At 39.0% G+C, this 25,531-nt stretch overlaps 1 protein-coding gene across 1 annotated transcript in view; it reads right to left on the bottom strand.

Moving 5' to 3' along the window:
* The window catches only part of LOC127443530 (complement C3-like), a 39,803-nt gene extending 17,629 nt beyond the window's left edge, over window positions 1-22,174 (bottom strand). Inside the window, exons 1-18 of the mRNA XM_051702219.1 lie at window positions 21,944-22,174; window positions 20,759-20,954; window positions 18,836-19,004; window positions 18,635-18,708; window positions 13,011-13,099; window positions 12,810-12,892; window positions 12,597-12,684; window positions 10,157-10,259; window positions 9,947-10,067; window positions 9,717-9,832; window positions 9,012-9,158; window positions 8,667-8,870; window positions 7,586-7,777; window positions 7,320-7,472; window positions 7,077-7,206; window positions 6,820-6,891; window positions 5,965-6,159; window positions 5,455-5,572 (exon numbers count right to left, since the gene is read on the bottom strand). Of these exons, the coding sequence (XP_051558179.1) occupies window positions 5,455-5,572; window positions 5,965-6,159; window positions 6,820-6,891; window positions 7,077-7,206; window positions 7,320-7,472; window positions 7,586-7,777; window positions 8,667-8,870; window positions 9,012-9,158; window positions 9,717-9,832; window positions 9,947-10,067; window positions 10,157-10,259; window positions 12,597-12,684; window positions 12,810-12,892; window positions 13,011-13,099; window positions 18,635-18,708; window positions 18,836-19,004; window positions 20,759-20,954; window positions 21,944-22,065 (2,372 nt within the window). The 5' untranslated portion in view covers window positions 22,066-22,174. The remainder of the gene's footprint in view (window positions 1-5,454; window positions 5,573-5,964; window positions 6,160-6,819; window positions 6,892-7,076; window positions 7,207-7,319; window positions 7,473-7,585; window positions 7,778-8,666; window positions 8,871-9,011; window positions 9,159-9,716; window positions 9,833-9,946; window positions 10,068-10,156; window positions 10,260-12,596; window positions 12,685-12,809; window positions 12,893-13,010; window positions 13,100-18,634; window positions 18,709-18,835; window positions 19,005-20,758; window positions 20,955-21,943) is intronic.
* Window positions 22,175-25,531: the final 3,357 nt, after the last annotated feature.

Here is a 25,531-nt window from a genome sequence, read left to right as displayed (position 1 = left end):
CTCCAGACCAGGGAGGAGAGGATAGGGAAGCATGTCACGTGACCTACATTTGCACAACATGTAGGAGTTTGTATTTGTATAGACATCTCAGGTAAGGAGTGAGCACTATCTCTTGTATGTTTTGTGTTTGGATTAGTTCAGTATAGTTTGTGTAGAGCGTCTCAGATGGCGAAGATAATTTCGTTTCTGTACATACTTTTCTTTGTTAGACAGTTAGTGGGTTACTAAAGTCAGTGGGCATTTTGTTTTGTTACTTTCTTTGATTTAGTGTTGCTCAAGTCCCTTCTCCCTGTGTTCTGCTAAACGGTTCACTGGTGTGTATATAGTGTATATATTGCAGACATTTATCACTTCATACTTATCACATTGTTGCAACATTCTCCACATTGTATTAAATAAAATCTTTTGTATTTTCACTCAAAAACAAAACAAACAAAAAAACATTACCATGGTCACTAAACCCTAGACAGAACATCAACTGCCACATTTTCAGTACCTTTCTTGTGATGTATTTAAAGGTTGTAGTTCTGGACAATAAGGGACCACCTCATAAGCCTCTGGATCTGATTATACATATGTAATAGAAAGGTGAGTTTGTCGTACATTTTTGTACTTGCCAACTCATACGATTTTGCCATCTCTTACTTTTATTATGACCTGTAATGAGACCAGGTTGAAATTACCTTACAAATGGCTTTCTTATAGAAATTAAACTGGGATAATAGAAGGTATTTTAACATTGCAAAAATGTCACAAAGAAAGAAAATACCAAAGAAAGATTCTCGCACATCAAAGAAATTTCTAAACAAATTCATACATCTAGAACGTGAAACATTGATGGAGCATAAGACATTTCTATACCTTTTATTACCTTTATAACCTTTTCTATTTAAACTTTTCTGTCTGTTTTCACAAGTTCTTCATAAATATCATCATAATGCATGTCAAACTAGAGCAGTCTCTGTTAGTTGAGTACTCCATCTCTAATAAATCACTAGTAGTTAACCTTTAAAGCTCGGATGGGCCCCGCCGTGAAAAAAGAACAGTCTTGACCAACAAAAAATAGTTCTACTTTACAATGCATGTAGTAGGGGTGTGCAGCGCAGCCATTATCTGTATTTGTATCTGTATCTGCTACTATCACAAAATGATCTGTATCTGTATTCGGATAAAACTGAATGTGGGCGGGACTTAAACCGGAAGTGCGACAAAACTAAATGAAATCATTTTAAAAATGTAACTCTATTACATGCATAGTTTCTATAAATAAAATATGCCTAGTATATGCCTATTCATAATAACTGCCTAATAAAAAAATATACTAATTATTATTGCTATGGGGGGTCCTGGGTAGCTCAGTGGTAAAAGACACTGACTACCACACCTGGAGTCACGAGTTCGAATCCAGGGCGTGCTGAGTGACTCCAGCTAGGTCTCCTAAGCAACCAAATTGGCCCGGTTGCTAGGGAGGTTAGAGTCACATGGGGTAACCTCCTCGTGGTCGCTATAATGTGGTTCGTTCTCGTTGGGGCGCGTGGTGAGTTGAGCATGGGTGCCGCGAAGAATAGCGTGAAGCCTCCACACGTGCTATGTCTCCATGGCAACACGCTCAACAAGCCACGTGATAAGATGCACGGGTTGACGGTCTCAGACACGGAGGCAACTGAGATTCGTCCTCCGCCACCCAGATTGAGGCAAATCACTACGCCACCATGAGGACTTAAAAAGCACATTGGGAATTGGGCATTCCAAATTGGGAGAAAAAAATATAAATATTATTACTATGAGTATTATTATTATTATTGTGCTATTATTATTTCATTATATTATTTATTTATTTATTTTTCTCATCAAATGAAGCTGAATATGCAGGCTCATGAACTGTAGAATATGTTGTTAACTGAGGCACGAGGTGTCAAGCAATTGTGAAATGTCAAGCACGTATTTTGCAGCGAGCATTAAATACAAACATTAAAAGAAATTAGAATAGACCAATATAGCCTACAAATAGGTGAAAGTGTCATAAATATATCAGGAATTTTACACTCAAGCCTGACATATTTTAACATAATGTGGAGGACATAATTATTTAGTTAAATTACATGTACAGAATTAGTGAAATAGAGGGAAAAGAATAATAATAGTCTAATAATAATAATAATAATAATAATAATAATAATAATGTTACATTAACATTGTAAAATTGAGTACAGTTTAAAGGGAGGGGAAAAAAGATTGCGCATGTTTCAGTTTCTTTGTATCACATGAGCAGTAATATTCTGAATAGATGTACACATTATGGAGCATTTAAACCTTTATGGAGCATTTAAAGTTTTTGGGAATAAAGTCTTAACCAGATACTTACCTTAATCGGTGAAGTGAAAATAAATGTAGTCAACTTTTAGAAGTGAAATCATCACTTCAGGTCAGGAATTTAACAATGCTCTCAGGTTGGTTTATAAATTAATATGTGGAAATCATTACGTGTGAATCGTGTGATACATTAATATAGACATTTTAAGGAGTGGAAAATGTAGCCTATATGATGTAGTGTCTTAGTTAATGTTACACTTGACAAGCTCCAGACGAACACAATGATCGGAAACCACAAAGTCGAGACTGCGCACATCCGATTTGAAATCGCACTGTGTGCATTTTCATTCATAAGTTTTGCACTTTAGTAGGCTACTAATATTGACTTCACAGACTCGTCGTTTCTTTGTAATTTTGGATATGTTTATTTAAATGTTAAGTCATTATTTGTGCCTTTCCGAATAAGGTATTCGGCTTCAGGCACATCTCTAGCAGGTGACCAACAAGTGCTTTGAAATTTGCCAACAAAGAAGTGTTGCATTTTGATAATTTATTAAGTCTTTTGCACTGTACATATTACTGTAATCGGCAGAAACATCAAACTGATCAAATAGCCATGTGTCATTTGTCATTGAAAAGCTCTTAAAGAGTAGAATACAACCAACCTATGTGTTTTACTCACAGACAAATTAATAGCTAAGTACATGTTTTTAACATACATGTAACATGTAAACAGGTGCTGCTTTTATGCCGCAAGTTCTATTATAAACATAAACTTAACATAAAATATCACATACAATTACTTAGAGGAGGTAATGATTATCTTTAAAACGAGCCGACACACAATGTAATTTGATGCAAAAATCATTAGATAATCCACACGAAGCACATTGTGCACACAGCACATAATGTGCTATCTGGCTAAAAACACATTAGATTTCCTGGATCAGATGACTTCATCGGAAATTATGTAGTACATTTTCCAGCATCGCGGAAAACTGAGCCAATCGAATTAGGATTCAGATTGCTGCAACCAGAGGAGGAAGTCATCCAAATATGGGCAGAGAGGATCGTTCACATTACATATGGTCACCAGAAGATGGCGCCAAGTACATAACACAGACTCAGTGATGACTCAAATGACACAGAATGGAACTGAATGAGATCTGGTTACTCATGCTTGCATGCTTTGAAGAGAGAACATACCTTTAATTATTGTTGTGTTTGCATGTGTAATTAGTTATTTTGTACAATTATTATGTTTTATTTTTTTGGAGAGGACACTAGGATAAATTATTTTTGTAATGCTATAACTTTTGTATGCTTTGTCATAACACAAAATTTTACTCAGGTGACATGATTGGGAACAAATCAAAAGCTGTTTTTTGGAGCTACCTTTTTACACCCTGAGAAATAAAATGTCAAATCAGAAAAATAAGAATTTTGGCAAAAAAAAACAAAAAAAACAAAAACAATTGTGATATTTCAGCAGTTTCTTAAGTTGAGAGTCTCAGAATTTATCATAATCTATCTCACTAACAAATTTGAAAAGTTCTCTTTAAAATGATACCAAACACTTGACCCTCCTTGTTTGTTGTTGTTGTTGTTGTTGTTTTTATTTATAAGCCTTAAATTTTGGGTATGCCACTGGAACAGGAACTCTTTAAAAACACCCTCAGAAATGAAAGGGGTCATGTCATTAGGAATCAAATTTTCCTTGATATTTTGACATATATAAGAGGTCTTTCTACTATAAAAACATACTGTAAATTTCTGAAAAACTCAAAATGTAATCCCCAATGCAATAAAAGCATTTATTTAAACAAAGCTGCCAAAACGCCTCGTTCTCTACATCCATATATTAGTGATGTCACAAAGGGTACTCATTAGTTCATGACCACCACTACAGCAACAACATCAATGCCTACTTTTAAATCATCGCACCCTTGACCCCGCCCACTGGTGCTCACTTCGTAAATAGAGAGATCTGGTAGTAGTGTAGTGGCCTCACTATTCTTGAATGCCAAATGGGACCCATCTGGACTTTTTTGAATTATTTTTGTATATAAGCATTCCCTACACAGACGTCTTTGACTGTTGTTATGTCTCTAGCACGCTTTTAAAAGATGCAATGTCAAGTTTCAACTCTGAAGAGAAGACGAGGTTTCATCAGCTGCTGCCACTTGTTATTTTGTTGCTTAAACTGCTCAACAAACTGTTCTTTTGCCCATCAGTGCTATTTTTAATTCTTGGTGTGTGTAAACACACACATCTTTGACTGTTTTGATTTGTTTTCGACGATGTGCACCTCAGTGCAGGATGTTACTGGAAACTATTTGTGTGTGTCTTGTGAAGTAAACAGTTCCATTCATTAATACATTTATTTCAAATGTAATGGTTGTTTAATTGTTTATGCTGCTGACACACTGTCTACACTGGGTGCATCCATGGCGTGTCGACACAAACTTTCAACAAACTTTGTGTTGTTGGCAACGGCAGTAGTAGTGCCAGCACAAAAAAATGGAATGGGACACCTATTTACTGTTGCCATGATGTGCTGCAACAGATGCTTCCATGGTAGACAGCATCATTGATTATAATGGGTTCTTCTATTGCTTTTCACGTGACGTGCCTCTCGCGTCCGGTGTAGACAGGGTGTGTGTGTTAACAGTTGTGCTTGAGATGAACAGTTTAATATATTCAGATGCAATGTGTTGGATGTGCATTATGTGTAAACCCTGAAATTTGTTTTATAATGTTGTTGAGCTGATTCATTCTCTTCCGATTGAGTTTCAAAAATGGCTCTATTCGAGGGGCTGCATGATGTTATCCAATCAGAACAGTGGGCATTTACATTGAAGTTTTAAGGAGGCACTTAGGCCAAAACCGATTGTTTCAGACAGAGGGCCAGAGACAGGGTGCAAAATGATCATATATTACTAAATTATGACTGTTTTAATGCAAAAAATAAATAACCACAGGGTTAGGGTTAGGGTTAGGACCTCTGGGAAGATAATAAAACTATATAAAAAAAGAGTATTTTATGACCCCTTTAAAGGGTTTAACATCACATCCATTCACATCAACCTATTAAAAATCGCCCAAACTCACCTCAATCTAAAATGCTTGTCTCCTACTCACCATAACTTGTTATTAGTCGGGCAGACTGGTAGAACCTCCTCTGCCCAAAGCCAGCTCTCTGGGAACTGCGTACGTGATGTGATTTCATCAAAACTCTCATAAAAATCGTCATCCTCACCTGTCAGGGTAAACAGGAAATTGTATATTGTGAACAGAAAACAGGAATTAAATTGAACAGGTGTTAGGTAAAGAAACAAGCTCTTCTTAGCAACAGATATCTGCATATTGTTTGTAATTTTGTTTACCAAAAAACAAATCCAATATGCCCTAACTACTCATGGAGTACATGCATTTTGTGTCACTTGCTTTGTTTAAGCAAAGAATACCACCCCCCCCCCCCCCTCGTTGGACCTCATTACTAAAATCACAAGCAAATTTTGAAAAATATAATCATATTCGAGGGTCCTTTTGTGATATGTTGCCTGCAACAATGGAACGAAAGTGTTGAGGCAACACTGTTAAGATAACGAGGTACACACCCAGCTAAACAATATTAATTAAGATACGCACTGCGAGCTAGAATCATCTCCTCCTCTCCAGCTTCCATGCTTTGAGCTACCATTTCATGACAGCAGTGCAGGAAGGCATTGATACATTCGTGTACATCTACGATGTATGTGGCTCGCCGTTCACAGGTATAGTCAAGTTTATTATTCCTCATTCCATCAACACAGCACTTCTTCAGATCACCCGAGTATTTACCAACTAAGAAGAAAACAACAGTGTAGAACAAACTATTAGAAATAGGAGACAATTAGAAAGTATCTAAGTACAGTCATGAAACTACATGGTGCAAGCTGATAGGTCCTTTGAATGTTAGCCAATAAGCTTGCATACTCTATGGCCCAAGCTGATAGGTTGTTTGACATATAATCTGTTAGATAATCAACATGCGTACTTGCCCTTTTTCTAGCATTTAAATGGCCTCAGTTGTTTGCATCTAAGCTGGTTTCATTGCAGCTTGCTATGAGAGTTTTCTCTCTGAAACCTTCCTCCTCCCCAGGACCACATGTCTAGATCTGTTTCAATGGTTTCTATGTGTGTCTAATTGTGCAGCAGCAGTGTAAGAAGAGTCATAACTGAACTAAGAACTGCTGGAGATAAAGGGAAGTAACTGTTGGGAAACATTCATTGTTGTGTCTGAAAAGTTGCTAAACGTTGGGTATGAGGAGGTTTCATTGTCACTGGAGCCATGGCGCATATGTTAATGCACATACTCTAGGCAGGTTCAGTGCTCGTGTGGGTGCCACAGGAGTGAGTCCGGCCTGTGTACAGATTCCATTCCCCTCTCTCTTCAATTAATTTCCTTTCAAACTCATTTCCTTCTTCTGTTGAATTAAAAGAAATAAAACTGCTGCTTCTCACCTAGTGTAGTGGTGACCTGCTGAAGACTCTCAGCTCTCCGTCTTCTTTTTTGTGGGACAGGACATTCTTGCACTAGAGTACATTTAATTATTAGAAAAAGCCACCTCATATTTTACTTCAGAAACATAAACCAACCTGAATCCTTGGTCATATATAAGTCAGAAGCCATAAGGCTTTAGCAGTGAGCAGTAAGCACATTTTTTAAATAACTATTTTATATATACTGTATATTTACTTGTTTATAATTATATATTTACTTGTTCTGGTGTTGGTGCCTCCTGCTGTGTTGGACTCAAACATTAGACCTGCATCATAGAAAACCCCCATACTGTCCTTTCCACAACCTGCTGTACAGCCAGTGTCATGTTTCTCAATGATGTCCCAGATCTAGAAGTGCAATTAGACAGAGACAAATCAACAAGAAATTTTCAGTACATTTTATGCCAGAAAACTTACTACTGAGCGGCTTGTGCTATTATAGTTTAATGAAGACTCATCACCTTTGTCTGAGTGAGTCTGTTTTTGTTCAGACCGTGCACAGCCTTGTCCACTGCCACAAGCCCAACTTTAGCTCCAGGATCTCCAGTTATATGCAAGCTGAACTGTTCTCCTGGCTCATAGATTGGTCGAGGCTCCTTGACCTCTACTTTCAGCTGTTAAACGCAAACACAATGAGGAACACTTCTGAATGGCTCCAGAAAAAGATACAAGAAGAACAGGTGTTGAAAATATGAAAGATCATCAAGACCATCATTTCGTGACTCACCGTCCCCATACATGTGTCCTTCACATCAACCCAGACTGAGTCAGACACCACCTCAGATGAGCCCACATGGTAAAAAGCCACAAAGCGGAAAGAGGGCAGCATGTCTTTGGTTACAGGTAGAGACAGAGTCACTAGAGATTGTCCTCTTCTCCTAAACCTGTCAGCATTCACAATCTGTCCTTTACTTATGATCTGAAAACAAGTGAGATATTTAAAACATTTATGTACTCATGACATTTATGCAACACAAGTTTTCATAACACATTTATGTAAACAGGTTTTAGTTTTCCTGTAAACTGACTTATATTAATAATTGCAAGGTGAATTAAAGGATACAATCTGCAACTATGTATTCAGCCATGTAGTGTATGAATTTTCAAAGTGTAGTATCGTCCTAAATGGAACACTTAACGTTTTTTACTACACGAAAGCATTCGCCATTTAACAGCTGATGGAAGTGATGTTTCAAATGCATGCAATGCGTTGCCGCTAGCTTTAGCGTGTTAGCTAACCTCAGTTCAACACATGTATCTTAAACAACATACAGTACATTTTCACACAGAGTGGGGTGATGGTAAAGTGTGTAAGGTGTCATTTATAAGTTGTTGTCTTCACAGAAGTTTCGCTAGTTGCTACATTCTCCATTATTTACAATTGTTTTGTCAGACCAGCAGTGACTTCCACTACGTACAGCAAGCCAGGAGTGATCAATGCATGAAGTGTCCAATATTCCACACACAGATTTGACAATTGAAGAAGGGCATCATCCGGGTACTCATATTACACTTCTATTTGTTGCATTTTCAGTGTTAACATACTACTCAAACTACTTACACTTCAAAATGACGTAGAATAGTGCAGAAGTATGCAGTTTGGGACACACCTAATGATTACAAAAAGGCCAAAAACTTGCAAACTGTATGATTTATGACAGTTTATAGCTGAGTGAAGCCACTGAGTGAAGCCATACTGTCATATGATAATTGATGCAATTGAAGCTTCTGTCACCAAGACAAATTTCTTGTATGTGTAAGCACACTTGGCAATAAAGCTCATTCTGCTTCTGATTTATATGACTCACCATGAAGGTGAAATCTTGGTCTTGGACTCCTGGACTTTTTCCCAGGTTCAGGTTGACTTTCATTTGATCACCAATCTGAAGCTCTGCAGCATCAATGCCAATGTGAAGGAAGTTCTTGGAGCCACTTTTCGGTATGTAGGCATGAGCTGTCATTTTCTGCACTGCCTGCTGGTCATCACTTAATTTTGGATCTTTGGTTTGTGCCTTAAAGTAAGAAGATTATCTTGATTTGATGCTAATGCCAGTTAGGACCAACAAAGTAGAACATTAAAGAAAACTATTGTAGAATTCAAATTTAGATGCCAAATCATCAAATGAATGTGAAGTTGAGATTGCAGGTTTTACCCTGATCTCCAGAGTGGAAGATCCCTCTTGAGAATTGACTGTGAGCTTTGCAATGCCATTGGCCTTAGTTCCACCTCTGACACTTCCAGGATTAACTTCCACTTGCACATTTTTAGCTGGCATCTGGTCCGGATCAGTTACATAAACCTTTAAAAAACAGAATCAAAAGATATTAATATATATATAAAAAAAATATATATATCATTGATTTACTGGAATTAGGGGGAGGGGGAGGGGGGAGGGGGTGGTGTTGAATCCTGTATTCTGTTACCTCCCCCTCCATTTCCCCAGAATCTGTGCCCCTGTTTATAACTATGGTTTCACAACAAATATTATTAAGTTAAAATATTGTTAATAAAACCATGGTAAATTTCGTTGTTATAGTTTTACTATAAATACCATAGTTCAACCATGGGTACTGTAGAAAAAAACATGGTTCATTTATCGCACAGGAATGCAAAACTTTTTGTGTGTATGTGTGTTTTATAGCTTACAAATAAAAATTATTTATACAAGCAATTAATGAAAGGGAGAACACATTACTACAGAGCTACCATAGTCATTTTTAAATGAGTACTAGGAAAGTACAACGCAAGAACAGAAGTGTAAGTGCAGTGAGAAACAATGAAGAAAAGATTTACATTTATCATACACAGGTACCATCCAAAAATAAATATAATTTTCTTGAAAGTCTATGTTTTATACCGAGACATCAAAAGGCATTCCAGGTTTGAAGAATTGTGGCGTTCTTTTGAAGTGGATGGTGTACGGTGATGTCACAATCTGGATGCCTCTCCTGTGTGCTTCTACCATTTCACTACCTGAAACACACATGCACACAATATCATGACTAGACATGGCATAATTTAGCACATAAACTTAAAGGTACAGTGTATAATTCCTGTGCCTAAGTTACACTGCACTAGATCTCTTACCAGTATCTGTTAAAACACTGACTGAAATGTAGATTGATTGTCCAAGCAGTTGGTTGATTTGTGGGAAGGTTTGAAGTATCATCTCCTTAGTCAGATTGGCCTTACCCTCTCCATCTGATATCTGCAATTTAGATAAGGGCGAACATAAGTGAACCATAGTTTAATTCGTAATTAAGCTCAGATTTGCACACAAGCGGCTTTAAAGCTCACCAAAACTCTTTGCAAAGAGGAGGGAATACTTGTTTTCCTCTCAATCTCCATCACCCCAAACACCACAAACGCATGTCCATTCACATTGTTTCCGTGCAGGTACCTAGAAAAATCAGACTTCATCAGTACCATCGGGCATATTTGTACCTTGAGAAATGCTATCGTAACTATGCAGTTTTATATGGTAAACATATTCTAGCTTCATATGCACAGACAACTATACGTAAGCCATTTGTAGGTTGCTTCCCCAAAAAAGTGTAACAAATTAAATCAAATTAAAAACAGAGCAAAAAAAGTCCCATAGGCCTGTCTGTCTATCTGGACATTGGAAGTCAATGGGGTCAACCTGTAAACATTAAAACACTCACTGTTTCAAATGTATAGACACAAGGCATAAACAATATGTGTGTTAATATGATTTTAGTGTGATTAAATCACTTCCTAACCGCATCTGTGTAAGTTCAATTGTATATCCAATTTTAAAACTTGGTTGCCTTGATGACATAACGCAGCAAACCATGTAATCCTGCAAAACTATGTTTTAAAAAGTTTACAGCTCAAATAATACACAAGTTTTAACAGAATAAGTTATGTAAGCACTTTTATAAAATTATAATCTTCACATTTCTGCCTTTAAACCCTCCAAAAATTGGCCTCATTGACTTCCATTGTAAGTGCCTCACCGTAACCTCTGACAAATCTAAATAATTTTTTGTGGTAATCAATATTATGACACAAATACTATTGACTGAACTCAACTTGTACTGAATCCAGAATATTCCTTTAAGGAAACATCAGTTAATACTTTCACAGAATAACAAAATATACTGAGTAGATACAAGCTACAATTAAACATGTACAGGTGCATCTCAATAAATTAGAATGTCGTGGAAAAGTTCATTTATTTCAGTAATTCAACTCAAATTGTGAAACTCGTGTATTAAATAAATTCAATGCACACAGACTGAAGTAGTTTAAGTCTTTGGTTCTTTTAATTGTGATGATTTTGCTCACATTTAACAAAAACCCACCAATTCACTATCTCAAAAAATTAGAATACATCATAAGACCAATAAAAAAAAAAACATTTTTAGTGAATTGTTGGCCTTCTGGAAAGTATGTTCATTTACTGTATATGTACTCAATACTTGGTAGGGGCTCCTTTTGCTTTAATTACTGCCTCAATGGAGGTGATCAGTTTGTGGCACTGCTGAGGTGGTATGGAAGCCCAGGTTTCTTTGACAGTGGCCTTCAGCTCATCTGCATTTTTTGGTCTCTTGTTTCTCATTTTCCTCTTGACAATACCCCATAGATTCTCTATGGGGTTCAGGTCTGGTGAGTTTGCTGGCCAGTCAAGCACACCAACACCATGGTCATTTAACCAACTTTTGGTGCTTTTGGCAGTGTGGGCAGGTGCCAAATCTTGCTGGAAAATGAAATCAGCATCTTTAAAAAGCTGGTCAGCAGAAGGAAGCATGAAGTGCTCCAAAATTTCTTGGTAAACGGGTGCAGTGACTTTGGTTTTCAAAAAACACAATGGACCAACACCAGCAGATGACATTGCACCCCAAATCATCACAGACTGTGGAAACTTAACACTGGACTTCAAGCAACTTGGGCTATGAGCTTCTCCACCCTTCCTCCAGACTCTAGGACCTTGGTTTCCAAATGAAATACAAAACTTGCTCTCATCTGAAAAGAGGACTTTGGACCACTGGGCAACAGTCCAGTTCTTCTCCTTAGCCCAGGTAAGATGCCTCTGACGTTGTCTGTGGTTCAGGAGTGGCTTAACAAGAGGAATACGACAACTGTAGCCAAATTCCTTGACACGTGTGTGTGTGGTGGCTCTTAATGCCTTGACCCCAGCCTCAGTCCATTCCTTGTGAAGTTCACCCAAATTCTTGAGTCAATTTTGCTTGACAATCCTCATAAGGCTGCGGTTCTCTCAGTTGGTTGTGCATCTTTTTCTTCCACACTTTTTCCTTCCACTCAACTTTCTGTTAACATGCTTGGATACAGCACTCTGTGAACAGCCAGTTGGCAATGAATGTTTGTGGCTTACCCTCCTTGTGAAGGGTGTCAATGATTGTCTTCTGGACAACTGTCAGATCAGCAGTCTTCCCCATGATTGTGTAGTCTAGTGAACCAAACTGAGAGATCATTTTGAAGGCTCAGGAAACCTTTGCAGGTGTTTTGAGTTGATTAGCTGATTGGCATGTCACCATATTCTAATTTTTTGAGATAGTGAATTGGTGGGTTTTTGTTAAATGTGAGCCAAAATCATCACAATTAAAAGAACGAAAGACTTAAACTACTTCAGTCTGTGTGCACTGAATTTATTTAATACACGAGTTTCACAATTTGAGTTGAATTACTGAAATAAATGAACTTTTCCATGACATTCTAATTTATTGAGATGCACCTGTATATTCACTTTTACCTGGCATGAATGTCAACAGTCAGACTAGTATCATTCACACTGAAGAATGATTGGCTGGGTGATAATGTGACTTCAAAAGTTGGAAGCACTGTAAAAACAAATCCAAACAACAATCAGCGACAAAAGTGAATGGGCGATATATGCATAAAATGCGTAACATAATTAATTTGGTTATTTTCAACAAAATATACAGTATAATGTACTAGCTTTTACCATATTCTTTGACTTCAAAGTCAGCAGTGAAGTTCTTTTGTGGGGTGTTCTTGAATCGTGTAACCACCCTCCAGATCCCAGGGCTATAAATAATAAAATGTATTGCCCTTCACATTGTAACAGATAATTACACTCATATGATTATTATCAGAAATGACGCACAAATGACTTTTCAGGTCTTAGTTTTCCTCATAAACACACCTAGCAATCTCAGGTATAGCATATCTTCCTGACCGAATCCCTTGTGCTGGAAATATGATTTCTGCCATTGCTGTGATGCCTTGAGGATTCTTTGGAAATAGAAACAATAAGATATAAATAAAAAGCTAATATTAATTTATCTCATGTATGTGCATTTTATAAATATACCTATACATTTATAATATATATATATATATATATATATATATATATATATATATATATATATATATATATATATATATGTATATATATATGTATATATATGTATATATATATACACACACACACACACACACACACAGTCATGGGAAAAAGAAAGTACATCCTCCTTGAATTCTATGGTTCCCTATCTGTCACTCACTTGACGTTGTGTCGATGTAGTGACACTAGGGGTCACTCTTGAGAGCCCGAGACACCTCTGGTCTTTGATAAAAGGCCAATGAAAATTGGTGAGTGGTATTTGCATGCAACTCCCCCGGACATACGGGTATAAAAGGAGCTGGTATGCAACCACTCATGGAGATTTTCTCTTCGGAGCCGAACGGTCATGCTCACTGAGCTGAATTCTACTATTCATTCACCTCTGCTGGAACTGACGGCACATTTCAGTGGCTTCTCCCTCCTCTGCACTGGTGCACTGCAGAGAACGCCCCTGGGCGCTTCGTCAGAAGACAAAGAGAGTATATTTTCTGAAAGAGCTTTTCCCTCTAAAAGAGTATATTTCTCTAAAAGAGCGGCACACACGGAATGTCTTTTTAAAGACACATCTTTCTAAAGATACCTTTCCGATTGTGTGCTATTCCTGGTTGTGGTCGTTATCTCTCAACTTCAGATGGCCATGATCACTGTCTTTCGTGTCTGGGCGTGACCCACACGGAGGCAGCGTTTGTGGATGGTTCATGTTCTCATTGCGAGAACATGACCATGGCAAGGTTGTGGTCGCGGCTTGCTTTCGTAAGGAAGCAAGCCACCCCAGCGGCTTCCCGCCTTGGTCCTTCTACCTATGGGTATGAGGCCAGCGCGGCTAGCACTGGGGGTGATTTGGGGACCCCAATGGGCCTCTGCCGGGTATCCCCCCGTGGACCTCCCATTCCCCAGCACGCTCGTCTGCCCCAGTCGGGCTTCCGGACCAGTTCGCTGGCTTGTCTCACGGCGAGTCTGGCTTGTTGTTTGGAGCCCGCGAAGATGATGAGCTCTCGAGTGCAGCATCGGAAAGCGGGCTTGTCCAGTCGGACGCAAAAGCCTCAGCTGGGCTACCCCCTTCAGGGTCGATTGCCCAATCACAGTCTGATGCCGAAATGACAGACATGCTTTCCTGGGCAGCCGCGAGCGTCGGGTTAGAGTGGAACCCTCCGCTCTCCCCTGAACCCTTGTGGCTTGATGATTGGTTCCTGGGCTCGCGGCGCCGCTCAAAGCAGCCACGCCCCGCTCCAGTGCCTTTCTTCCTGGAAGTGCACGAGGAGCTAATGAAATCGTGGGAGGCACCTTTTACTGCCCGGCCCCGATTCTGCAGTTCCCCCGCTCTCACTACCCTCGATGGCGGGGCGGCCAGGGGCTATACGGTGATTCCCCCGGTGGATAAGGCGCTCGCGGTGCACCACCTGGTGCAGACGCCCTAAGCTCCCGTCCAAGCCCTGTAGGCTCACATCATCCCTGATGGCTAAAGCCTACAGCGCTGCTGGACAAGCCACCTCTGCCCTGCATGCCATGGGTCTACTGCAGATCCACCAAGCCAAAGCATTGAAAGAACTGCACAAGGGTAGTTCTGCCCCAGATTTGATGCAGGAACTGCGCTCGGCGACCGACCTTGCTTTCCGAGCGATGAAGGTCATGGCGCAGTCTCTCGGGTGGATGATGGCCACATTAGCGGTCCAGGAGCGCCACCTTTGGCTCAACCTGGTCGAAATGGGTGAGGCCGACAAGACACGGTTTCTTGCTGCCCCCATTTCCCAGGCTGGCCTATTCGGCGACACCGTCGAGGACTTTGCCCAGCAGTTCTCTGCGGTGAAGTAGCAGACGGAGGCTATCTGGCACATCCTGCCCCAGCGCGGCTCAAGATCCCGGACCCCGTCTGCTCGTCACCAAGGGTGTCCCCCTGAGGTGACTGCACCGGCTCCACCGCAGCCTGCCCCTTCTGCCCGGCCCCGGCTTGGAGCCCACCGCAGGAAGCAGACGCCACCTGTCTCACAGCCGGCACCTAAGAACCCACGGAGGTCATCAAAGTGCCCCTGAGACGGGTGACCCAAGGACGAAGGAACCCACTCACCTGGAGCTGGTAAAAAGACCACTCCATCCCCGGTGTAGGGCTGGGTGGAAAATCTTTTGTTGCCTTTTTGTTTGATTTCGCCACATGCCCAAGTGGCTGTGGTACCCAACAGTTCAGCAAAAGACCGGTTTCCTTCCTCCCTGAGTGACATACCTGGTGTGCATGGTCGTCATCACGACTACCGTCCACGGGTTTTTTCTTGCAGGATTGGCGCTCCAGCGGTGGTCCTTCCACCCCTGAGCACCCAGCTGTGGCACACAACCGCCCCCGATGTGGCAGTCTCCACAGGTTACGAGGACAGGCCTCTTCCTCCCTCGTCCCATGCTGTTCCTGGGTTGTCCCCTTGGTCCACCTTGCGCGGAACTTGGATGCGTGGCTTACACTTTCCAATCCGTCACGATGGCTTCACGATTCAGTTCGACTCACTGCCGGCCCAGTACACGTGCTAATTAAGAGTCCTGTTCTGGGGTAGGTGCTCTGCATGTGGCGGTTCCCTGTAAGGCTAACCCCATGCGATATATATCTTCCGCTAATTCGTTTCCCTGTTGGCAAACTGCGTCTTCCTTTGGCAGAGCCCCTCTGCCCCAGTCGCCATGTTTGTAGTAACTCCTCCCCTGTTGGGTAGGATCTACCTTGAAGAGTCTCCTCATGGTCGGAAAGACCATGTGATGTATTCTTCCACTTAAATGTCCCCCCCTCTCTTTGGGTGAGGTGTGGTCTCCACAGTGTCTTCCCCTTGGGAAGGACACCCCCCGACTAGACCTTGCGGCCCAGTCGGATAATCCCCTTCTTTTTTGGGAGTGGAAAAAGAGAAGGGGAAAAGAGGCCACGACTGGGTTAAGCCTGTCTCTATCTCTTGACTTGTCCCCAAAGGGCCATTCGATACTCATAACTATGTTGGGGAGGTTACGTGTCGACGTGGTGTGCTGGCTATGAGGCACACAGTAGTCTGCCCACCACACACCGCCAGTTCACGTAACACAGTTCAGCCAATTGTGGCGTTTCGTATAGGGACCCCTAGTGTCACTACATCGACACAATGTCGAGTGAGTGACAGATAGGGAACATCATGTTTACTTGTGTAACCTCCATTCCCTGATGGAGGGAACGAGACATTGTGTCCCTCCTGCCACAACGCTGAACTTCCCGCTGAAATGGCCGGACCTTCTATCGGCTCCTCAGCATAAAACCTGAATGAGTGGTTGCATACCAGCTCCTTTTATACCCGTATGTCCGGCGGAGTGACATGCAAATACCACTCGCCAGTTTTCATTGGCCTTTTATCAAAGACCAGAGGTGTCTCAGGCTCTTAAGAGTGACCCCTAGTGTCACTACATTGACACAACATCTCGCTCCCTCCATCAGGGAATGGAGGTTACACAAGTAACAATGAAGTTTTATGTATCAGGACATAATAAAAATAATCTGGTCCTTAACAGGTCTATAAATTAGGTAAATATAAGCTCAAATGAACAACAACACATGACATATTACACGTATCATGATTTATTTAACAAAAATAAAGCCAAAATGGAGAATCCATGTGTGAAAAACTAAGTACACCCTTACTACTTCCATATGAATTAAGAGGCTAAGTAGTAGCCAGGTGCTGCTAATCAAATGACCTTGATTAATTGATCATCAGCAAGTGTGACCACCTCTATAAAAGCTGAAGTTTTAGCAGTTTGCTGGTCTGGAGCACTCAGGAGTGTGTTTACACAATGCCAAGGAGGAAAGCAATGATCTTAGAGAAGCAATTGTTGCTGCCCATCAATCTGGGAAGAGTTATAAGGCCATTTCCAAACAGTTTAAAGTCCATCATTCTACAGTGAGAAAGATTATTCACAAATGTAAAACATTCAAGACAGTTGCCAATCTTCCCAGGAGTGGACGTCCCAGCAAATTCACCCCAAGGTCAGACCGTACAATGCTCAGAGAAATTGCAAAAAACCCAAGAGTTACATCTCAGACTCTACAGGCCTCAGTTAGCATGTTAAATGTTAAAGTTCATGACAGTACAATTAGAAAAAGACTGAACAAGTATTGTTTGTTTGGAAGGTTTGCCAGGAGAAAGCCTCTTCTCTCTAAAAAGAACATGGCAGTAAGTTTGCAAAGTTGCATCTGAACAAACCACAAGACTTCTGGAACAATGTCCTTTGGACAGACAAGACCAAAATGGAGATGTTTGTCTATAATGCACAGCACCACGTTTGGCAAAAACCAAACACAGCATATCAGCACAAACACCTCATACCAACTGTCAAGCACAGTGGTGGAGGGGTGATGATTTGGGCTTGTTTTGCAGCCACAGGACCTGGGCACCTTGCAGTCATTGAGTCGACCATGAACTCCTCTGTATACCAAAATATTCTAGAGTCAAATGTGAGGCCATCTGTCTGACAGCTAAAGCTTGGCCAAAATTGGGTCATGCAACAGGACAATGATCCCAAGTACACCAGCAAATCTACAACAGAATGGCTGAAAAAGAAAAGAATCAAGGTGTTGCAATGGCCCAGTCAAAGTCCAGACCTCAACCCGATTGAAATGCTGTGGCAGGACCTTAAGAGAGCTGTGCATAAACAAATGCCCACAAACCTCAATGAACTGAAGCAACGTTGTACAGAAGGGTGGGCCATAATTCCTCCAAAACGATGTGAGACTGATAAAGTCATACTGAAAACAATTACTTGTTTAAATTAAGTTATTGTTGTTAAAGTTCATTCGACAAGCTTTTTCACACATGGCTTTTCCATTTTGGCTTTATTTTTGTTAAATAAATCATGACATGGTGTAATATGTCATGTGTTGTTGTTCATCTGAGGTTGTTTTTACCTAATTTTAAGACCTGCTAAGGACCAGATGATTTTTATTATGTCCTGATACGTAAACCATAGAATTCATGGAGTGTGTACTTTCTTTTTCCCATGACTGTATATATATATATATATATATATATATATACAGTCATGGGAAAAAGAAAGTACACCCTCCTTGAATTCTATATATATATATATATATATATTTAACTACTCAACTAAATGTATACCAATTACAGTCAGAATGTGTAGAGTACACAAACAATTATAAAATGTTATGAATATGGTGAACACTCAAAAAAATATTTTAGCCTATTTGTAAGTTTTACACATTTCAATTTCATAACACAATTCAATCAAAATAAATTGTGTAATTTTTAACTAAATAAAATCAATAAAACGTAAAATATTTTTATTTATTAAAAAAAAAATTTTTTTTAATTAAACTGAAATGTGTAAATGTAAGAAAAAAAAACAATTATTTATTTATTTATTTATTTTTATGAGTGGAAAGTTTTAGTGCAGTATTTTGAGAGTACCACGATATCCACTGAAATTCCATCATGTTCAAGTGGTTGGAGACCAGGAGTCAGAGAGAAGATTCTGTACTGAACTAAAGGAAATTTATATGAATAAAATATGAGCGTTGAAATGTTAATACTTTCATTTTATTTTGTGATATGCATGACATTTAACAGGGGACTGTTATGTTCCAAGTGTTGATTGCCTCTTTATCTTACCTGTGCTAGTTGGTGTGTAGATGGGCTTGTCGGTTTGTATGAATATATATCCAGACTGGAAAGAGACCATGACCACTTTCTCCAGGATTTTGGAAGGAAATTCAGCTTGTAGATACACATACTGCTTCTCAAGAGGATCATCACTGAAAAAGTCCCTATCGCTGGGAATCTGAACGGGAAAAAAAATTAGCTCAAAACAATGTGTGACTTTAATTTTGAGCGGGGAAAAAAAATACAAATCAGATACACAAATGGTTCCCATTTGGTAATTGTTTAATGGTTATTTTAGGGTTTATTTTTAGAATAATTAACTAAAATTAAAAGGTAGTTATTCCATTAATATAATTTTCTGTAACATTTATGTTTAAATCTGCACTGTAAAGCACCAGACATTGTATGTAAAGTGAATTAGTCTGAATTAACCATATAACTTCGACCCAGTCTAGACAATAGATACTGAATAAACGTCATTAACTTTAACTAGACTATATGTCCATGTCTTATACAGTTTAGTGGGAACTTATACTTCTCTTCATTTAGTGGCCCTGGTAGCTCAGCGAGTGAAGACGCTGACTATCACCCCTGGAGTCATGAGTTAGAATCCAGGGCATGCTGAGTGACTCCAGCCAGGTCTCCTAAGCAACCAAATTGGCCCGGTTGCTAGGGAGGGTAGAGTCACATGGGGTAACATCCTCGTGGTCGCTATAATGTAGTTCTCGCTCTCGGTGGGGCGCGTGGTGAGTTGTGCGTGTATGCTGGAGAATAGCGTGAAGCCTCCACACGCGCTACGTCTCCGCGGTAACATGCTCAACAAGCCACGTGATAAGACGCGCGGATTGACGGTCTCAGACGCGGAGGCAACTGAGATTCGTCCTCCACCACCCGGATTGATGCAAGTCACTACGCCACCACGAGGACTTAGAGCGTATTGGGAATTGGGCATTCCAAGTTGAGGAGAAAAGGGGAGAAAAAAAAATAACAATACTTCTCTTCATTTTTAGTCAGTAATCAAAACACTTCTCCACTTCACTTATTAACATTTTCTGCTCAATTCGATGTCATATCTTTCTAAAACCACTACAATATATATTTAATCTCACATCTATAATAATTATTGATTAAAGAAATTAATAAACATCTGTCAGTGTCAGTACACCGTTATGACTGTTAACGGTTATATAGTCTAAGCCCACAGAATTCTGAGGACTGGAGAATGCGTGTGCGAATCAAGGTGTGCGCAGATCATAAGCACTGGACATAACACTGGTTTAACATTTTCAGCTGTGAAAACTTTCTAACGTTAATCTGACCGTATGAAGGTAAATTAGTGCCTAAAGCATGCCTATGACTTGTTATTGGCGAAAATATTTTCCGCAAATAATCTGATACACATTCTTCCCTTTTGTTGCGCTCACAATTTTGGCACTTATATATATATATATATACAATGGTGTGTTCGAATACTCAATTCTGATTGGCTAGAATGCGTGCGGTTCAAACCGTTGAATGCACAGGTAGTTCCGGTCAGTTTTAATCACCATTCGATATTAATGCGCTGTTTGTTACCATAGCAACATAACATTACAGAGCAAGCAGAGTGAGCAATAGCAATTGAAAACATTTTGTAAACACTTTCAACAGCATAGCTATTGTAATGGAATTCAGCTTGTTTTGCACAGAGGGTGAGAGGGGGAAATCAGGACCTATTAAATGCGTCTGTCAGGCAAGGCGATGCAAGATGATTTAAACTGTAATGTGTTGTGTATAATATATACATATATATATATATAAAACTAGGAACGTAGTTTATAATCATGAAAAATAAAACCCCAATATAAGAGAGTGTTCTGTTTAGCACAAATATAAGTTTGCTCTTTACTCCACTGATCTACACAAGGTCCACATGTATACAAGTGATGTCACCTTTATATCTGTAAGGATTTGGTAATTGTTGGCTGCAGTCAGGGTCACTGATTTGGACAGTATCTCTATGTTTTTTCGCGGGTGGTTCTTCACTGAGATCTTCACGTTCAGGTCTGCTCCAGAGTAGTCCTGAGCCTCCACAAACACATTCTCTGAGGAACCCACCCTCAGCAAATTAGGGGCTGACAGAACATATCTGAGAACATACAATCAAATAGCTTTAAATCTTAAAAACTGATATAGTGGAGACTGGATCTATCGATCTTTATAGAACCATGCCTTCTCTGACAATATGTCAAGTCAAAGTCTTAGCTGAAAGCTATTGAGATTTCCACTGTTATTGCACAGTAAAAAAAGGTACAGTTCATTGAACATACATTTGACATCTGTAAAAACATGCCTATTAGGGGTAAGTTGTCACTTTTTAATGACAAAGGCTATTTAATGTCAATTCAGCCAAATGTTTACAGTAAAATAATTATGAAGCACAACACAATATACAAAACAGCAAAAATGTGAAAGGTAACATCCGCTCCAAAAACTATTTTAGCCTATTTTTTTTTTTTTTTTTTTTTACATGTTTAAATTTCATCACAAAATTCCATAAAATTAAATTGTGTAATGTTTAACAAAATTCAATATATATATTAAAGATGACTGAATTCAATTGATGGAATTTTGTTATGAAATATATATATATATAAAATACACAAAAATTAAACCATTGTTTTGGCTATCAGAAATTTGTAATACAATTTCCCCGACCTGACATTTTTGGAAAATTTGAAACACATTCAACTTTTCAGTTACAATCAGCCTTTATTATACAGCTGACCTTGCCTTAATGATTCACTGTGTTCACTTGTTTACTCAAGAGGCATTACAAATATATTCAATTTAATGCAATTAAATGTCTTTGTAAATAGCTTTTCACAATGCATGTTGTGATTTTAAATGTACCAATTTAAATTCATTTCATATGGGAGGATCAAATTCACATGAATTATCTTAATTTATGACAGTTTGTTAATCTACAAACATAGAAACATAACTTTTACTAGTTTGTCTAGAGAAAACAAGCATTTGTTTGATTGGAATTTTTACTCAGAACCTTAAAGTTACCACAAGCCTAAGTCCCAAATAAAGTATTGTATTTAAAGTAATAAAAGTATTTTCAGTACTCACAGTGGGTCACATATTGTCAGCAGGGGTAAAGAGAGAAGAACAACAGTAAACCAGAGCAGATTCATCCTGTCTGCCTTTGAATGTATGTTAATGTTTGTACAGCACCACAGATATTCCTCCATTTAACATATACAGTAAATACAAATACACTTTGCAGTTTTACCACATATTTAGGAAAAAAAAAATAAAAAAAATAAAAGCCAACTCAGATTCCAGAGTACACTGCCAGTGTTGATATTGTTGATATGGACTATGGTCAGTTTGTGTCCAGGGAATTGCCCCAGTGTGATCATGGAAAATCAAGTGTACACAATCAGTGGTTAAATCCAGTCTTTTACATTTTCCTTAAATATTTAGCTTTAAAACGGGCAAAGAAAGCAGGCTGAAAGAGGCTTATGTACACAGTTTATTGACATGCATCTTCAAAGAACACAAAAATATTCATAAAATCTGAGTTGGTGTCATTCTGACAGATTAGGCCATTATTTTATTCATCAGAAAGGAGATTTTTATAGCGTTGTTTGTGGGGAAAAAAATAGAGATAACTGCAGTTAGATTTCCTATAAAGGAAGAGACCCGGACAAACATTTTGCGCAAATTCAACCTTTGGTCGTATTTATCAATCAGGGCTGGAAAACACTGAACAGTTACTTATTTTGTTGCAGGATGCAATCTGGAGTATTTCAGTTGTCTTTGTTCTCTGTGCTGTTGGACAAGGTTCCTTTTGCTTTTTCAGAAATTGGGGAGAATTTCTTCAGAAAATGTGATGAAAAAAAGTTCTTATTAAAATCTGACTTTATCTGACAGCATACATTTCATAATTTATAATTTCATGAATAAAAGTATAATTTAATATTTCCATTCATTTTATAATTCTATTTTTTTTATTAAAAAAAAAGAATCTCATAATATTATTTATGCAATTGTAAATGCTGTATTCATTCCACTTCTGAACATCACTAAACAGTCAGTGTAAATCCAGCTGTTATTGTATATGTGCCACTTCTGATGCAATACTGTGACATTTTTGCAGTGTAAAGATGACTTAAGTCATGTGCTCACAAGTGTGTGTGTGTGTGAGTGTGTGAGTGTGTGTGTGAGAGTGTGTGTGTGTGTGTGTGTGTATGTCTCATGAAGTTGGTTGAGAGAATGAACAGCATGTGCAGAGCTGTAGTCTAGACAGGAGGTGGAGACATTAAAGAAGATAAAATCTAAGAATTTGTATTTATTTTGTGTGCATATTTCTCATACTGCCATTTGTGTTATTTCATAGTTTTAATGAATTTGCTTTTATTCTAAAATGTGGGAAAGTGAGTGGTGTGGCCAAACATTTAATACCATGTTACACATTGTTTAACGTTGAACTTTAATAAAATTGAAACTGTTCCACACAATTGAATTACATTGTTTCCTCAAACAAATTTGTTTGAATGGATTTGATCTAGTCTTGGTATATAAACATTTCTTTTGTCATATCCACTAGTAAAGAGTGTTTCAAAGGTCATAATTTAATTACATTGAGGCAATGTAACTTTCACCATTTTTAGATTTTGACCAGAATTTTACTACTGAAAATGTACAGAGTTGTGAGCTTGGTCTCACATGGAGACAACATTTCAGAAGATTTATGGGGTACTTATCCAATCCACAGACAATAATGATGGTGACACTCGACGAAGGAGATTCACTCTAAGCTAACATTTTCTGACGCTTAACTCAAAAGAGCAAGAAACACCAACACTGGTACAAAAACTGTAATCAAATATTAATGCATTCATTCACAATTTTTACTCATGCCACATTGCATGCTGGGAACCGGACAGCAAATGTTCATCATATTTGGCCAACAAAAATTTGTATGCTGTCCCAACACAAAAGGATACATTTCTGTTTTACATATTTAAGTTTTGAATGAATTTGATTTGAATGCTACAAAATAAAGTTGTGGCAAATTGTTCAATTGTGTTGCAGTAGTTCATTTGAATTAAGTACAGTATATTGAACAAGCAGCAAAAATCCCTTGTCTGAGTGTTTTACCATCTGTTTTGTTATAGAGAGAGCCATGTTACTTTTTATAAAGGGGAGGCCAAAGTATTCAGTGTATTTTTGCTTTAGTGCATCTTTGTGGATTTCTTTGTAGTCCTGGGTCAGTGGTGTTTTCTCAAACTAATCCATTGCTCGCTCTCAATGGGGCGTGTGGTAAGTTGTGCATGGATCGTGGAGAGTAGCATGAGCCTCCACATGCTGTGAGTCTCCGCGGTGTCATGCACAACGAGTCACGTGATAAGATGCGCGGACTGACGGTCTCAGAAGCGGAGGCAACTGATACTTGTCCTCCACCACCTGGATTGAGGTGAGTAACTGCGCCACCACGAGGACCTACTAAGTAGTGGGAATTGGGTATTCCAAATTGGGAAAAAGAAAAATTACTAAATTAAATTTGATGGAATTATGTTAGGAAATTGAAATGCGTGAATCTTAAAAATAGCCTAATATATACAGTATATATATATATATATATATATATGCGTGTTTTGAGTGTAAAAAAAGTTATTTTAATTTTTTTTTCCTTTTTCTTTTGGAGCAAATGCGAATGCAAAACTAATATTTGCTGTCGTCTCCCTTTCGCCACTATATTTTACCCCTCTGTAGTTTAATTCCATGTTCCAAAAAGTCTGTGGTATGTCCTTATTTAGATTGCTATGTAAATGTGTGTGTTTAGGAAATGCACATCTCACTTCTCTCACTTCTTTCCACTGTAGGTTAGTCTTCTACCAAAATGTAAAAGAATGACCATGAAAAAAAGTGACCAGTAAATGCACTAATAATCATGTACTTTGCATCACACACACATGCATGAGTGCACATCTAACACACCCTAAGAGCACAGAGTAACATATACAGCCTATGTTTGTTTGTGTGTGTGTTAGGGGTGTGTATTTGCGGAGCATGATGACTTTGGTGAGCGTTTCAGGCTTGCTCCTGGCAGTCTCAGTTCTTTTGGTTCTGGTCATGATTCTGTTGTATCGCGTGTTCCATAAGAGGAGGAAGATGGAGGGGAGTTACCAGCCCAGTGCAGAAGTGCAGAAACAAGCCAAGAGCCACGGTCCTGAGAAACACACACTCTCCCTGCCTCTGCCCAAATAGGAGAGACTGATCTGAATATGTTAAACCACACCTCTAAAGAGCAGAGACTAGTCGGAGACCGGTTTAGGTTAAGAAGTTTTCAGCTGCACCCAAATTCTTTCATACTAACTTACTATTACTGTTTAGAATGAGTGCACGGGTTCAGCAACCCGATTCGAACCACGATCACTCTTGTGCAGTTCTTCCAGGTCTTGGTCAAACCTGGGCTAGATGCCCCAAGATGATGTGGTTACAGATTATGGCTGAATATCTTGTATGGAGAACACTTGAAATGGTGGTGTGTATTTATTCAGCATTTTTGGATGAGATTACTTTCATATTTTCAGTTACAATTGATAAATTCAAGTGTGACTTTAAGAGATTTGCTTACACACTGGAGATACCTGAAGCCATCGGCAAATACACATAAAATAAGGAAGCCAAATGATGCCATGCAAAAGT

This window comes from Myxocyprinus asiaticus, chromosome 7 (genome assembly GCF_019703515.2).
Source record: "Myxocyprinus asiaticus isolate MX2 ecotype Aquarium Trade chromosome 7, UBuf_Myxa_2, whole genome shotgun sequence".
Classification (NCBI taxonomy): domain Eukaryota; kingdom Metazoa; phylum Chordata; class Actinopteri; order Cypriniformes; family Catostomidae; genus Myxocyprinus; species Myxocyprinus asiaticus.
The sequence above is the reverse complement of the archived record's forward strand: the minus strand, read 5'-3'. Positions and strand labels throughout refer to the sequence as shown.